Below are 17118 nucleotides of genomic sequence, written 5' to 3' on the forward strand. Positions count from 1 at the left end.
TGACATGCTTATGCAATCTGTTTTTAACATCAGCTTTTACCTACAGTAATTCTCTGTCATTTCAATCTATCAGCTGAGGGCTGATATTAAAAGGCTGGGAAGGGGCCATGGATCTTGGCCCCCTCCAGGACAAAATAATACCAGCCTTCAGCCATCCCAGAAATGGCGCATCCATTAGATGCGCCAATTCTGGCGCTTAGCCTTGGCTCTTACAGATTGCCAAGGCATCGGGGTAATAGTCTTGGGGTTGACGTCAGCTGTCTAATGTCCACTGACATCATGCCCAGGGGTTAGTAATGGAGAGGTTTCTATAAGACACCTCCATTATTAATTTTGAGTACGGGGTTAGTAAACACACACATAGGGAAAAGTCTTTTAATTGTAAAATGTACTTTCTGGTACGCTTTTACCCATTTATTACCTTTAAAAAATAAAATACTCCAAACGGGTCTGCCGTAAATCCATAATTAGAGCGTCCCACGACGATCCCAGACTTTGCTACAAACTCACAAACAAGCAACAACTGAAGTCAGCTGCAGCAAAGGCCTGGCAAAATATGACAAAGGACCAAACCCACAGCGTTTGGTGATGTCCATGGCGTTGCTACATCCAAAATATTCTCTACAAAGTATTAAAAATGAACATTTATGGTAAAAGTTAAATTTGACCAATTACTTCTGAGCCCCTGAAATGAGGAGGCTTTGTAGAAAAATGGTGGCAATTCCTAAACGTTTCACAGGATATTTTTGTTCAATCCCTTTAAACCTGAAAATCTATACTTCAATTGTATCTTAATTATTTCATTTTAAATAAAAAATGTTGGCACGCAGAGCCAACATCTCGAAGATTCGGTCACTGTCCAAGTATTTCTAGACCTTATTGAATATATTATCCAGTATACTGTACGTAATATACTAGGGGCACAGACCGATGTAATATACAAGATAATATGACTGGTAGAATAGCTGATGTCTGTAGTAATAGTATAACAGTAGTAGTAGTAGTAGTAGAACAGTCACATATAAAAAGAAAAAAATAATAATTACATACAATCAGATGTTATACATAGTAATATGCACCTGGTGTAATATCTGATGTTCTGTAGTCGCAGTGTATCATATACCAGCCATGTATTCTCCTGTATACTGTATGTGCTATACTATATATACACAGACGCTTAGGTTTTAAGCCAAACCAGAATCTCAATTTGCAGACACAGTGTTGCCCCTTGTCAATGCAAAGTATGAAATCTAATTTGGTGGGGGGAGAAGCTTAGAGTTTGCAGAATCCTTTTTCCATTGATGACCTATCCTTATGTCATCAATGTCTGATCGGTCCAACACACGGTACCCCTGCTGATCAGCTGTTTTTGGTGTCGGCAGCCACAACTGCTCGATTGTGGAGCTGCTCAGTCTTCTGATAGTACCCTGTCAAGGCCACTATCAGAAGACTGAGCAAATCCGCAATCCAGCAGTTCTGGACAGTGACCGCCGACATCGAAAGCAGCTGATCAGCGGGGCTACCGGGTGTCGGACCGATCAGACATTAATGACCAAGCCAATGAAAAAGTATTCGAGAACCTCTAAGCCTCTCACTCCGCCAAATCAGATCTCATACTTTGCACTGACGAGATGCAGCACCCTGAAACACCAGCATCTGCAAATTGAGATTTTGGTACAGCTTTTATCCCAAGACATATGGCAAAGCTCGTTAAAGGGTCAATATTGAATTTTATGATTGTTACTTTCAATAGGTGGCACTAGAGTTCAAGTCCTCTTCATCTTTGATGAGGCAATTTGTACGTGTTAATATAGTCACTTATCGTTGCCTTTTCTGGTATCCAGCATATTCCTCTCCTTTACAGAGTGATGTCACCGATTTTCTGACTTTCTGGGTAACACTGTGCTCTATAAGTGAGCTGGAAGTGGCTTTTACAATGTAAGTCTATGGAGCCTCATCCTGACACTCCATAGACTTACATTGTATGGGTAAGTTCACACGAGAATATTTATATAAAAAAAAAAAAAGTCAGCGATTCATCAAGAAAAGTGGGACAATTTGTTTTCTCCCTTGTGATCTGTATTCAATCAGCAGCAATTATTAATCATTTACAGTTTCCTATGTTACAGAATTACAATGTGTTCAACTCCTACCCTTTCCTATTATTTTGCGTACGCTATATTGGTTAAAACTTTAGGACATTTTAAAATGCTAGTGACATTAGTTGTACCAGTAAGAATTTTATATATCAGACATGACAATCCCTCATTCTACAACACCATCTCTTCTTTCGTGAGTGGCCTAATGTTTTCATAGTAGAGACCTTCTTTGAAAACGTTTTTCACATTGTGTACAAGTATATGGCTTTTACTTTGTATGAACAATTTTGTGTTTAGCCAAGGCAGAGCTACTTTTAAAACTTTTCTCACATTCCACACATGAATATGGTTTATCTTCCCTGTGAAGTCTTCGATGTTTGGCGAGGTCAGAAGTATTGGTGAAACATTTCCCACAAGTTAAACATGAATACGGCTTCTCCCCTGTGTGAGTTCTTTTGTGTATGACAAGATGGGAGCTACTAATAAACTTTTTCCCACACTTGAAACAAGAATATGGCTTCTCTCCAGTGTGACACCTATTGTGAGCAATTAGGTTTGATCGACACAGAAAATATTTCCCGCATTCTGTGCAACAAAATGGTTTCTCTCCTGTGTGAATTCTTTTATGTTTCACAAGAGTTGACGTGTTGGTGAAACTCTTCCCGCACTCTGAGCAGGAATATGGTTTCTCTCCGGTGTGAATTCTTTGGTGCCTGTTCAGATTTGAGCCATTAGCAAACCTTTTTCCACAAACAGAGCACGAATACGGCTTTTCCCCCGTATGGATTCTTAAGTGGAGGGAAAGCTTAGCATTACATTTGAAACTTTTGCCACATTCAGAGCACATAAAAGTTTTTTGTTTGGGTGAATGGGTCTCGCAATTCTTTTTATGTTTCTTCACGGTAGCAACTGTATTTTGAAAGTGTTTGAACAGGGGAAAAGAGTTTGATCCAATGAGATCTACTTCTTTATAGAGCACCATATCTTCCTTACTGTATGTAGGTATATAATCCCTTTGAAAGATATTTGTATGCTTGTGCTTGTCAGCATTGACCAGGTTCTCTTCTACATACGAGATGGAGTTTAATGCAATATGAGGTGCTTTATAAGGTTCTGTATTATTTACAAAGGTATCAGTATCTGATTCGGTGATATCTTTCTTACATGAAACAGATTCTCCCTTCCTTTGTGTTGTGCCATGAGATATACGATCAGTAGGCAAATCAAAGCTTCTGAGATTCTGCGGCATATTAGGGTCTGTTACATTTCCTCCATTACATGACACCGGTTCTTCATTAATAGTGAAGGTCCATTTACCATTTGCATCTTTACAGAAAAGGGAAAAAAAGATAAAAAAAAAAAGTAGGAACAAATTGGTTACTGTAACTATTTCAAACAATTAGAGATGGTCAAATTTATTTGAGCGGAATTGAAGTCCTCTCCAATTTTACAAACATCTGCATTCTGGAAAATATGTAATTTTATTATTTTTTTTAAATCTGGTCAGAGGGAATTAAACAAAATAGTGGCCAGCTGTGACCACTATCCTGCTGAACAGTAGAGAGCAGGCAACACACACACACACACACACACTATCCTCTCACACCCTGCTGCTCCCTGTCCACTGTCTGTTTCGCATTTCTGGTCCCATGTTCACGCTGGGGCCTATTATAGTGAACACAGGGGTGCAACTTCTGGCCACAGGCCCCAGTAGTAACTGCGCATTGGTAGTTAAGTCTGCTCACGCCCGGTAGCCCTGACCCAAAGATGTGATGCAACGGAAGCATGGGGTAAGGGACAACGAGCACCTGAAGAGAGGAGTATAAGTATTTTTTTGAAATTTTTACATTAACGTCCCTTATGCTCTGGAGTCTCTTCAGATCCCGGAGCATAATAAATGTATAAATTCACGGAGAAAAACTTCTCACAAATTGAATTTCCTGTGAAAATCCGAGTGAACAGGCAAATTTGAATTTTGTTTGACTCCCTCATCTCTAGTTCCAATTTATTAGAATAAAATAATTATTCTAATATAACAATAATTCCAAAAGTGGAAACAGATATCTCTAACTGTCTGCATTACGGCTCTATACAGTGGTGACCAAAAGTTTTGCCTTTTTTCTAAAAAGTGTGATTACATTTTCCCGGTGATTTTAGTAAACCGGAAGCAAATTGTTGTCAGCTATGTGGATGAAAATGGTGTTTGACATTGTTTTATCCCTTTGTGTGTTAGTTTTCAGCATTTGCTGGGCCAAATGTTTTGCATATTTTGTCATGGGTAGTTAAATTTTGCCTAAATTTTATTATTTTTGTATGTGTTTTTTTAGGTTAAAACATGGCAAAGACCAAGCCAAATTTATCACCAGATGTTAGGAAGTTTATTATTCTGAGAGTGAAGTCACGCAAAAGCCAAAAAGAGGTATCTATGGAATTCAACTGTTCTCAGAATCAAGTGTCACATATATTAAAGATAGAAGAAGGTTATGGAACAACTGACAAACCTAGAAGTGGGCGACCACGGAAAACTTCCTCCAGAGTTGATCACATTAAGTGCTCAGTGATGTTCATAAAAGTGCTGTACAGATTTTGCACAAAATATGGGGTCAAAGTGAGTCACCAAACTGCGGTGCGACGGCTAAGAGCAGTAGGGCTGAATGCACAAGTTCAAGTCAAGAAGCCTTTCTTCTCAGCAAAGAACCGGAAGGTCCAACTTGAGTTTGCCAAAGAACACAGCCAATGGAAAAGGACAGACGTAATGATGTAAGGTACCAAACACCTACAGGGAAACATGGTGGTGGCAATGTCATGGTTTGGGACTGCTTTTCTGCATCTGCCATTGGCCCTCTGCATAGAATTGATGGAAATATGAAAGCTACCATGTACATGGATATACTGGTGAATGTAATGCTGCCACATGGTAAAACCAAAGTAGGCAGAGGATGGAAATTCCAGCAAGACGATGATCCCAAGCACACATCCAATTTAGTCAAAAATTGGTTAGTAAAGAAGAAAGGTTCGCCTGTTGCAATGGCCAAGCCAATCATCCGATTTAAACCCTATAGAGCACTTTTGGGATGAGTTACATCCCTCAAGATGTCTTGAATACCCTAGTGGCTTCAATGCCCCGTCGGTGTGGTGCAGTAATTAAAGCAAGAGAATATGCTGCAAAATACTAAGTTATGGCATTGTAAACAATGAATTACTCTCCATGTTGTGATCAATAAATAGTATATGCAAAACTTTTGGCAGTCAGTTTTCTGTAATAAAATGACCAGACCTATATTCAAGAGCATATCTGTTAAAATTAAGGTCTTTCATGATGACAACTTCATGCACTTTCAATTCATCACCAGAAAAATGATATCACAACAACCAGACAGAAGCAATCACACATTAAAAAAATAAATGCAAACTTTTGGTCGCCGCTGTATATATTGGCATTCGGATTTTTATTCTCCATCCACCTGTGTCTACCTTGATATACATGAATTGGCACTAAACTCTTTACTCTCAAAACAGACACCGGCTTATATGTATGTGCATGCTAAACTAAAAGATGGTCTTTCAACCTATTTGATAACCTGGTTTTGGTGAGGGATCTCTGTGTTCTACATTCTCTTTTACTATATCTTATTTTATCATCTTTGCCATTAGGTCAACTAGTTAATAAAGTTTATGACTTTTTTGTATTTGGGCCTTTTTGCTTCACGTCTTCTTTGGATTTAATACCAATGCTTGTCTATGGAGATTGCATGGCTGTGTGCTTGACTGTATACACTTGAATCACTTGAACGCAAAAAAGTGGAAAAATGAAAGTCGTCCCCACATGATATTGCTTTGCTTATGTCAGATATAATAACTGAGTGCTAAAATATTTGAAATATCCATTACCTGCCAATGTGAGAGGCTGGCAATTCTCCATCGCAATGTCATTGTACAGATTCTTGTGTTCTTCTAAATACTCCCACTCCTCCAAGGAGAAATAGACGGCGATATCCTGACACCTTATAGGAACCTGATATATACAATGATACAGTCATTATCCACATACATTATCCCTTGTGTTACAGTGTAATGCAGCCAGGTGGGAATTAATGAAACTTAACTTTTACTAGTGTATATATATGTATATATATATATATTTTTTTTTTTTTCATTAAAACAGCTAGGCAATATAAAATGAAAATACCTCCGTTTTCTTAGATACAGATTAAATGAAACAGACAGCCACACTCTTGGATGAAAAAATGGAAATCTCTCACCCAGTGTTGTCCGCAATGCAACAAGAAAGATTCCTCCTCATCCAGTGGATCAGGTCTGAAAAAGGGCAGAGACGGGAGCATTAGCCCTATTACTCCTGCCCTTACAATAGCAGTCCACAGCTTTCCCTCAGCTGGAGATAGCCCTGCCGTCGCGTTTCTCCGAATAGGTCATCAGGGGGACCTATGCACATATTATATAGGATCAAGGATAAATGTCCACTGCCCACCCTGCTGTTTGTCAGAATAGTGTGGCAAGAAAAAGGTTCATCTAAATACCTGGTTAGGAGTCCCCTCTGTTGCCTGTCCCTATACAACAACTAGCAAAACCTTTTTTAGTAGTGTCACACATAAGGAATTTGTGATCAGTGACTAAACTGTAGCACCAAGGGACTCGTGTACAAGGCCACTTGTATTAGCGGCCTCGAAGGGAGGCACGCAGGGCTATTTAGGGCAAGTCCTGCTGAGGGAAAGCAGTGGAGATTTCCATTTTTTTCATCCAAGAGTGTAAATGTTGGTATTTTCTCGCGTACCTCCATGTGTACTGTATATGACCACTCATTTCCAGATATTCTTCTGTGGAGTATGCTCTCACAGGTCTATTTCATATACAGTTATTTTGTCCACCACTGGCTGTTTGTTTCATTTAATCTACAGTATATCTAAGAAAACAGAGGTATTTTCATTTTATATTACCTGGCTGTTGTAATAATTATACTAGTAAAAGTTAAGTTTTGTTAATTCTCAAGTGGCTGAATTAAAGGATTGGGGGCCTGACAGCCCTTGCCATCTTGTGGCATTTTTGTATTTTTGCAGTATAATGTCCCAGCAGCGCTCACCTCTCCAGTCAGCAGCTCAATGATCTTACTGGTGAGATCCAGGATCTTCTGCATTGGAGGGTGAAGAAGAGGAAGCGCTTGCATTGCACTTTGTGTATTGGTCTGTTCTTTCGGAATATAAGAGGCACAGCTGGTCCCAGGCTTATCAAATACTCTGGTCTCAATGAATTCCTATATATATGAAAATAAAAAAAAATTCCACTAAGCCATATGTCATCTCTATAAATATCTTGATTAAGGCTTTAAAGTGCATATGCTAAATGGATCCACGTTTTTTTCCCAAAGCTGTAATTATCCCTTAATCACTGCGATCTTAGCATTGAAAGAACAGACAAGGAGATACATTGATGCCTGAGTCCTCAAACCTCTAACAATTCCAAATGACAAAGAGCTGTGTAATCTGGAGTTACACTACTTGGGGGCATTTTTCAGGAAGAGCATTAAAAAAAACAAAGGAAAAAAAAAAAAAAAACACTATTGTGATCATGAATCAGACAAAGCTTTAAATCAGAATCGGAGTCGGTATAAAATGGACCAACTCCAACAATGTACACTGTTCAAAAAAATAAAGGGAACACTCAAATAACACATCCTAGATCTGAATGAATGAAATATTCTCATTGAATATTTTCAACTTTGCACAGAACAATGTGCTGACAACAAAATCATCAATGGAAATCAAATTTATTAACCAATGGAGGCCTGGATTTGGAGTCACCCCCAAAATTAAAGTGGAAAAACACACTACAGACTGATCCAACTTTGATGTAATGTCCTTAAAACAAGTCAAAATGAGGCTCAGTATTGTGTGTGGCCTCCACATGCCTGTATGACCTCCCTACAATGCCTGGGCATGCTCCTGATGAGGCTCAGTATTGTGTGTGGCCTCCACATGCCTGTATGACCTCCCTACAACACCTGGGCATGCTCCTGATGAGGCTGAGTATTGTGTGTGGCCTCCACGTGCCTGTATGACCTCCCTACAACACCTGGGCATGCTCCTGATGAGGCTGAGTATTGTGTGTGGCCTCCACGTGCCTGTATGACCTCCCTACAACACCTGGGCATGCTCCTGATGAGGCTCAGTATTGTGTGTGGCCTCCACGTGCCTGTATGACCTCCCTACAACGCCTGGGCATGCTCCTGATGAGGCTCAGTATTGTGTGTGGCCTCCACGTGCCTGTATGACCTCCCTACAACACCTGGGCATGCTCCTGATGAGGCTCAGTATTGTGTGAGGCCTCCACGTGCCTGTATGACCTCCCTACAATGCCTGGGCATGATCCTGATGAGGCTCAGTATTGTGTGAGGCCTCCACGTGCCTGTATGACCTCCCTACAATGCCTGGGCATGATCCTGATGAGGCTCAGTATTGTGTGTGGCCTCCACGTGCCTGTATGACCTCCCTACAATGCCTGGGCATGCTGCTGATGAGGCTGAGTATTGTGTGTGGCCTCCACGTGCCTGTATGACCTCCCTACAATGCCTGGGCATGCTCCTGATGAGGCTCAGTATTGTGTGAGGCCTCCACGTGCCTGTATGAACTCCCTACAACGCCTGGGCATGCTCCTGATGAGGTTGCGGATGGTCTCCTGTGGGATCTCCTCCCAGACCTGGACTAAAGCATCCGCCAACTCCTGGACAGTCTGTGGTGCAACGCGACGTTGGTGGATGGAGCGAGACATGATGTCCCAGATGTGCTCAATCGGATTCAGGTCTGGGGAACGGGCGGGCCAGTCTATAGCTTCAATGCCATCTTGCAGGAACTGCTGACACTCCAGCCACATGAGGTCTGGCATTGTCCTGCATTAGGAGGAACCCAGGGCCAACCGCACCAGCATATGGTCTCACAAGGGGTCTGAGGATCTCATCTCGGTACCTAATGGCAGTCAGGCTACCTCTGGGAAGCACATGAAGGCTGTGCGGCCCTTCAAAGAAATGCCACCCCACACCATTACTGACCCACTGCCAAACCGGTCATGCTGAAGGATGTTGCAGGCAGCAGATCACTCTCCACGGCGTCTCCAGACTCTGTCACATGTGCTCAGTGTGAACCTGCTTTCATCTGTGAAGAGCACAGGGCGCCAGTGGCGACTTTGCCAATCCTGGTGTTGTGTGGCAAATGCCAAGCGTCCTGCACGGTGTTGGGCTGTGAGCACAACCCCCATCTGTGGACGTCGGGCCCTCATACCACCCTCATGGAGTCGGTTTCTAACAGTTTGTGCAGACACATGCACATTTGTGGCCTGCTGGAGGTCATTTTGCAGGGCTCTGGCAGTGCTCCTCCTGTTCCTCCTTGCACAAAGGCAGAGGTAGCGGTCCTGCTGCTGGGTTGTTGCCCTCCTATGGCCCCCTCCACGTCTCCTGGTGTACTAGCCTGTCTCCTGGCAGCGCCTCCAGCCTCTGGCCACTACGCTGACAGACACAGCAAACCTTCTTGCCACAGATCGCATTGATGTGCCATCCTGGATGAGCTGCACTACCTGAGCAACTTCTGTGGGTTGTAGAGTCCGTCTCATACTACCACGAGTGTGAAAGCACAACCAACATTCAAAAGTGACCAAAACATCAGCCTGAAAGCATTGGTACTGAGATGTGGTCTGTGGTCCCCACCTGCAGAACTACTCCTTTGAGTGTGTATTGATAATTGCCAATAATTTCCATCTATTGTCTATTCCAATTGCACAACAGCATGTGAAATTGATTGTCAGTGTTCTTTCTAAGTTGACAGTTTGATTTCACAGAAGTTTGATTCACTTGGAGTTATATTCTGTTGTTTAAGTGTTCCCTTTATTTTTTTGAGCAGTGTATAATAAATTGGGTACAGTAGTTCAATGCAGTTTGTGGGGAATATTTTTCATAAGAATTTGGGAAAGTTATGAAATGTCCTATAAATGTCTGTCCTATTCCTGATCTAAGGGTCTGGACTTTTAGCTGAGATGAATCTGTGCTACAGTAAATTTATCACTTAAACATGAGCCATGTATGAGGGAGTCGGTGTCATGGAAATTGAGGAGGTTTGGCTTACCGACTTCACAGCCCTGGAAGATATGACATCAGTGAATTGTCGTCACATCTCCAGTGTCAATGTGGCTGTCAGTTTAGGTCAGGAGACACATTTTCAGTCTGGGTATTTTGGTTTGTACACGGACGCCCATCTAAACCCATGTTCCCATCAAATCTGACCAGCTTCACGGTCCCTAATGAAGGAAACCATCCCCACAGCATCATATTACCACCACCACGTTTGAGGGTGGGAATGGCGTTTTCAGAGTAATGTGCAGGATTAGTCTTCCACCACACAGTGTTTTTTATTTATCCCAAAAAAGTTCTACTTCGGTCTCATCAGACCAGAGCACCTTCTTCCACATGCTAGCAGTGCACCCTACCTGGCTTTTTGCCAAACGGGACTTCTTATGGCTTGCTTTCAAAAATGGCTTTCTTCTTGCCACTGTTCCATAAATGCCAGATTTGTAGAATATACGACTAATAGTTATCTTGTGGACAGATTCTCCCACCTGAGCTGTGGGTCTCTGCAGCTCCTTCAGAGTGACCATGGGCCTCTAGGCTGTTCCTCTTATCAGTGCTCTCCTTGCTTGGGTTGTCCATTTAGGTGTGTTGCCATGTCTTGGTAGGTTTGCACTTGTGCCATACTCATTCCATTTTTGGATGATGGATTGAACAATGCTCCGTGAGATGTTAAGAGCTTGGGCTATACATTTTTTTTTCATAGCCTAACCTTGCTTTACTGTTCTCCACAACTTTATCCCTGACCTATCGGGTGTGTTCCTTGGTTTTCATGAAGCGGTTTGCTCGCTAATGTTCTCAAACCTCTGAGGCCTTCACAGAACAGCTCTGGTTATACTGAGAATAAATCACACACAGGTGGAATCAAATTACTAACTATAACTTCTGGAGGCAATTGGTCACTCAGGATTTTATTTAGCAATATCAGACTACAGGGGGCTGAGTACAAATGCATGACACAATTTTCAGATTTATATTTTTCTAAATAATTAGAAAACATGTATCATTTCCCTTTACACTTCATAAATACTTGCTACTTTATGTTGGTATATCACATAAAATCCCCCCAAAATACATTTAAGTTTGTGATTGTACCATGAAAAATATATGTGGAAAAGTTCACAGGGTATGAATACTATTTCAAGGCAGTGTATATGCCAATAAGGCTGTCAAGTTCAGGCCAGGATTCCCGTAGCCGGTCCAGGGATCATGGTCCGTGCACAACAGCTTCTTTAGACCTTTCCATTTGAATAGCGCAAACATACAGTACAGACCAAAAGTTTGGACACACCTTCTCATTGAAAGATTTTTCTGTATTTTCATGACTATGAAAATTGTACATTCACACTGAATGCATCAAAACTATGAATTACCACATGTGGAATTATAGACTTAACAAAAAAGTGTGAAACAACTGAAAATATGTCTTATATTCTAGGTTCTTCAAAGTAGCCGCCTTTTGCTTTGATGACTGCTTTGCACACTCTTGGCATTCTCTTGATGAGCTTCAAGAGGTAGTCACCGGAAATGGTCTTCCAACAATCTTGAAGGAGTTCCCAGAGATGCTTAGCATTTGTTGGCCCTTTTGCCTTCACTGTGCGGTCCAGCTCACCCCAAACCATCTCGATTGGGTTCAGGTCTGGTGACTGTGGAGGCCAGGTCATCTGGCGTAGCACCCCATCACTCTCCTTCTTGGTCAAATAGCCCTTACACAGCCTGGAGGTGTGTTTGGGGTCATTGTCCTGTTGAAAAATAAATGGATGGTCCAACTAAACGCAAACCGGATGGAATAGCATGCCGCTGCAAGATGCTGTGGTAGCCATGCTGGTTCAGTATGCCTTCAATTTTGAATAAATCCCCAACAGTGTCACCAGCAAAGCCCCCCCACACTATCACACCTCCTCCTCCATGCTTCACGGTGGGGACCAGGCATGTAGAGTCCATCCGTTCACCTTTTCTGCGTCGCACAAAGACACGGTGGTCGGAACCAAAGATCTCAAATTTGGACTCATCAGACCAAAGCACAGATTTCCACTGGTCTAATATCCATTCCTTGTGTTCTTCAGCCCAAACAAGTCTCTTCTGCTTGTTACCTGTCCTTAGCAGTGGTTTCCTAGCAGCTATTTTACCATGAAGGCCTGCTGCACAAAGTCTCCTCTTAACAGTTGTTGTAGAGATGTGTCTGCTGCTTGAACTCTGTGTGGCATTGACCTGGTCTCTAATCTGAGCTGCTGTTAACCTGCGATTTCTGAGGCTGGTGACTCGGATAAACTTATCCTCAGAAGCAGAGGTGACTCTTGGTCTTCCTTTCCTGGGGTGGTCCTCATGTGAGCCAGTTTCTTTGTAGCGCTTGATGGTTTTTGCAACTGCACTTGGGGACACATTCAAAGTTTTCCCAATTTTTCGGACTGACTGACCTTCATTTCTTAAAGTAATGATGGCCACTCTTTTCTTTACTTAGAATTTGTATTATGGCAAGAAAAAAGCAGCTAACAGTCTATTCAGTAGGACTATCAGCTGTGTATCCACCAGACTTCTGCACAACACAACTGATGGTCCCAACCCCATTTATAAGGCAAGAAATCCCACTTATTAAACCTGACAGGGCACACCTGTGAAGTGAAAACCATTTCCGGTGACTACCTCTTGAAGCTCATCAAGAGAATGCCAAGAGTGTGCAAAGCAATCATCAAAGCAAAAGGTGGCTACTTTGAAGAACCTAGAATATAAGACATATTTTCAGTTGTTTCACACTTTTTTGTTAAGTATATAATTCCACATGTGGTAATTCATAGTTTTGATGTCTTCAGTGTGAATGTACAATTTTCATAGTCATGAAAATACAGAAAAATCTTTAAATGAGAAGGTGTGTCCAAACTTTTGGTCTGTACTGTACATGTGCCTGCTGCAGAAATGACCCTATTCAGATGAATGGGATGGATTTCCACAAAAAAACTGACGCATGTGAATATTTCCATAGACCTCTTTCAGATGGGTGTATTTGTAATTCGGATTTCCACTAATTTATGATCCAACAAATACATATTTTTCATTATCTGTGTGTCTTACAGACATAATGCTCATGTGAAACACGCCATGCTGCTCCTTACATCTAATAGGAACTGTAAGTAAAAAGTAATGGCATGGGAAATAATTCTCAAAATCCCTCACCTTTCCAGTCAATAAGCAGATGATCTCCAGGGTAAGATTTAAGATCCTTTCAGTTCTGGTCTTCCTGTCATTTTCCATCTTCAGGAATAATTCTGGTCAGAGAGGTGACAAAATGTTAAAACATTTTAAGGGAATTTCCATTTTTATTATTTGTAGAGCTTAGGCTGGCTCCGTTTAACAATAAGTAACTTGTAACATCTGTGTTTCTACTTTGGCCACTAGGTGGCGCTGCACCTTTGTTGTGGGCAATCCTGTATTATTCCTGGAATTTGTGTTTCTGGCCGGGGTTAATCCTTTTGGTGTCAGCACTTGGCGGGGCGGTTACCATATAAACCCCAGTTCCCTGTCAGTCAATAGTTCAGCTGTCCTGGTTTATACCGCTGTGCTCCTGCGTTTTGTCCAGATTATAAGGGTATGTGCTCACTGTCTGGAGCCGGCTCCGGCCCTAACGCTGCGGAATAGCCGGCGGCGGCTTCGCTCATTATGCAAATGAGCGGCGCCAGTTTTTGTTTTTTTTTCACCTCCAGACTTTGCTCATAGAGGTTAGGTCTATGGGGAAAGCCCGCATGTGGACCCACCGGAGAAATTGACATGCTGCGGTCTGGAAAGACACGTCACATGTCAGTTTCCACGGGTGATCCGCAGAAGCACGGAGACGAAGAGTGGACATGAGATTCCTAGAAATCCCATCCATTATGTTGTAACATCTCGCCGCTGCGGGTGACGCATAGTTATGCAGTGTGAAACCCGCAGCGGCTCCTGATCGTCGGCACATACCCTTAGAGTTCTTTGACCTTGGCTTGACATTTGACTACCCACTTGTTCTAGGCTTCTGCTCCTGACGTGATCTTCTGAATCTGACCTAGCTACCTGAACACCCTTCTTGCCAGCTTGCGCCACTGAACAGCAGCTGACTGTGGCCCTTACCCTGACACTCCTGTATAAGTCCAGATCCTAGTACAGGGGTTAAAGGGTGAAGGCCAGGGCAAACCCTGGGCAACGGAGGAGCTTGTACCAACCCTTTGTGGTAGCCATTTTGGAGCTGCCAGGTGACTACGAACAGTGCTCGCATGACATAAATCAACCTTACATGCCCACTTCCACACCGCTTCTCTGCTGCCACCTGTCTTTGTTTATATGGCAGCAGCGATGTCACAAATACAGCATGTGACCGCTGCAGCCCCTCATAGGGCTCATCAGGCTTGTGCCATCTACCTCAGCACAGCTGAGCTCAGTGTTTGGCTGCTATACAAGCAATGGCTGACGGCAATAGCTTTGAGGAACTGCTGGAGAAGCAGAAGATAAGGAAGAGCGATTTGCTTATTTCTTACATAGAGCAGGCTGCGCGCTAAAAAAATAAAAACCTGGAAAATAGAAATAATTTGGAATTAAAAAAAAAAAAAAAAAAAAAAAATTGGAGCACACTCACACAGCCCATGGCTCAGCTCCATTGACTATGGTTAAAAAGGGATTAGTCTACAGGTTTTACTATTCAAACTGTATACATTTTTAATTAGATTTCTTAGACCTTATGAGTCTGGTGGATTTACTTTGAAAATCCACTTCAGAATGACCGTATAATCCTGATAGTAAGCATTTTATGGCTCCAACTACAGAATGAAATATTAAATGAGTTCAAGTATATTTAGTCTTCTACTGAGCAGCAGGAGAGACACTAAGGAGACAACAGACTAGACGGGAAGATCTTCAGCTACATTTTCATAGGATTATACAGCCATTCTGACATGGATTTTCAAAATAAATACACCAAACTAATCTGGTGTAAGATCTATTTAGTGGTGTATAATAATAATTTTTATTTATATAGCGCCAACATATGTCGCAGCACTTTACAGTTAAATCGGGGACATGTACAGACAATAAAAACAATACAATGTAACATATTTCAACAGTTACAGGAGGAGTGAGGGCACTGCTCGCAGCTTACAATCTATAAGCAAATAGGGGGACAAAGTAGGTAGAACGTACTCGTTATGTACGGTCCAGCCATCATTATAATAAATAAGGGTATTCATATTAAGCTGCATGATCCGGTCATCCGCCAGTATCGGTCTAAGACCACAGCCCCACTATCAGTATCTGGTCAGTATTTTTTCTCAGGAGTGGGAGCCAAAACCAGGTGAGGAACAATCAGAGAAAAGGTATAATAGAAACAAGTCACCAATTCTGCATTTATCACCCACTCCTGGTTTGGGCTCCCACTCCTGAGAAAAAATACTGACCGAATACTGATAGTGGGGCCGTGGCCTAACTGCAGTTATGGTGCATGGAGGATGTGGACACAGATGAATAGGCAGGAACAGATTCTGATTAACATTTAGGAGGGAACAGAGGAGAGTTAGGTTAGTGAGTTGACATGATATCTGTTTAGACAAGCCTGTGTTTTTAAAGCAAGCTTAAAAATATGGGTGCTAGATATTAGTCCGATTGTTTGGGGTAGAGCATTCCAGAAAACTGGTGCAGCACGAGAGAAGTCTTGGAGACGGAGATGCGATGTTCGGATTATGGTGGAGATTAGCCTTCAATCAGTTGCAGAACTGAGGGCTCGGGAAGAGTGATCAAAAGAAATGAGGGATGAGATATAGGTTGGTGCGAAAGAGGAGTTTGTATTGTATTCTGTAGCGAATGGGTAACCAGTGCAATGACTTGCACAGGGTAGAGAAGTCGGTGAAGTGGCCTGTTTGAAATACGACCCTAGATGCTGCATTCAGTACGGATTGGAGAGGAGAAAATTTGGTTAGAGGGAGACCGATTGGACGAGAGTAGCAGTAGTCCAGATGAGAGTGAATAAGAGCGACAGTAAGTTTTTGCAGTTTCACAACTGAGAAAAGGTCGGACTCTGGAGAGGTTTTTAAGGTGCAGGTGAAAAGAACAAATGAGTGATTTGATATGGGGAATAAAGGAAAGTTCTGTGTCAAATATGACCCCAAGACAACGAGCTTGCTGTTTGGGAGTTACGGTTGCACCACTCAAGGAAATTGCAAAGTTGGGTATAGATAGGTTAGTACAGGGAGGAAACACAAGGAGTTCAGTTTTGGAGAGATTCAATTTAAGATAGAGGTAGGACATGAAAGTCAGCAGGCAGACAATCCCTGGTATTTTGTATTAAAGTGGGGGTGATGTCAGGTGAAGAGGTGTCATCAGCATAGAGATGCTTGAAATCAAATCTGCACTTGGTTTGTCCAGGGGCAGTGTATAAGAAGAAGAGGCGGCCTAGGACTCAGCCTTGCAGGAGATTTTTCTGCACCAAATACCAGAGTCTTGGCAGGAAAAAGTAAACTACGTGCGTTTTTTTCCCCCATTGATTTGAACAGGTGAAAAATGCTGCAAAAAACGCTGAAAGTATTGACACGCTGAAGATTAGGAATAAATGAGGGTTCAAATCTGCAAGGAAAAATTGAACAGCACGTGCATGACATTTCAGAAATCTCATTCACTTTGTGTTTTTTTTCCCTTGGCAAAAATACATTGGGTGAACAAGCCCTAAAAACTCAAATTGCAATGTATGAAAAGAGGTTGAAAAATTAAGTGTAGGGGTTAACAGAAAAGCACAAGCATTACTTCAGGTCTAGGGGACATATTTCAGTTATGCAAAATTACCATTTACTCTGACTCCAAAATTAATGCAAAGGAACAGCCGAATCATGTACTAAATAGATGTAGCAGAGCTGTGCGACATGAAATCTACATCTTGTGGTACAG

The 17118-nt window shown here is 42.1% G+C and overlaps 1 protein-coding gene across 1 annotated transcript in view; it reads right to left on the bottom strand.

The window, feature by feature from the left end:
* Nucleotides 1-1451: 1451 nt before the first annotated feature.
* LOC141273809 (gastrula zinc finger protein XlCGF66.1-like) overlaps nucleotides 1452-17118 on the bottom strand; it is a 51491-nt gene continuing 35824 nt past the window's right edge. The window contains exons 3-6 of the mRNA XM_073686181.1: nucleotides 13396-13487; nucleotides 7198-7368; nucleotides 5991-6114; nucleotides 1452-3425 (exon numbers count right to left, since the gene is read on the bottom strand). Coding sequence (XP_073542282.1) covers nucleotides 2368-3425; nucleotides 5991-6114; nucleotides 7198-7368; nucleotides 13396-13487 — 1445 coding nt within the window. The 3' untranslated portion in view covers nucleotides 1452-2367. The remainder of the gene's footprint in view (nucleotides 3426-5990; nucleotides 6115-7197; nucleotides 7369-13395; nucleotides 13488-17118) is intronic.

Source organism: Phyllobates terribilis, unplaced genomic scaffold (genome assembly GCF_046119375.1).
Source record: "Phyllobates terribilis strain yellow unplaced genomic scaffold, ASM4611937v1 Scaffold_5__5_contigs__length_657084704, whole genome shotgun sequence".
In the NCBI taxonomy this organism is placed as follows: Eukaryota; Metazoa; Chordata; class Amphibia; order Anura; family Dendrobatidae; genus Phyllobates; species Phyllobates terribilis.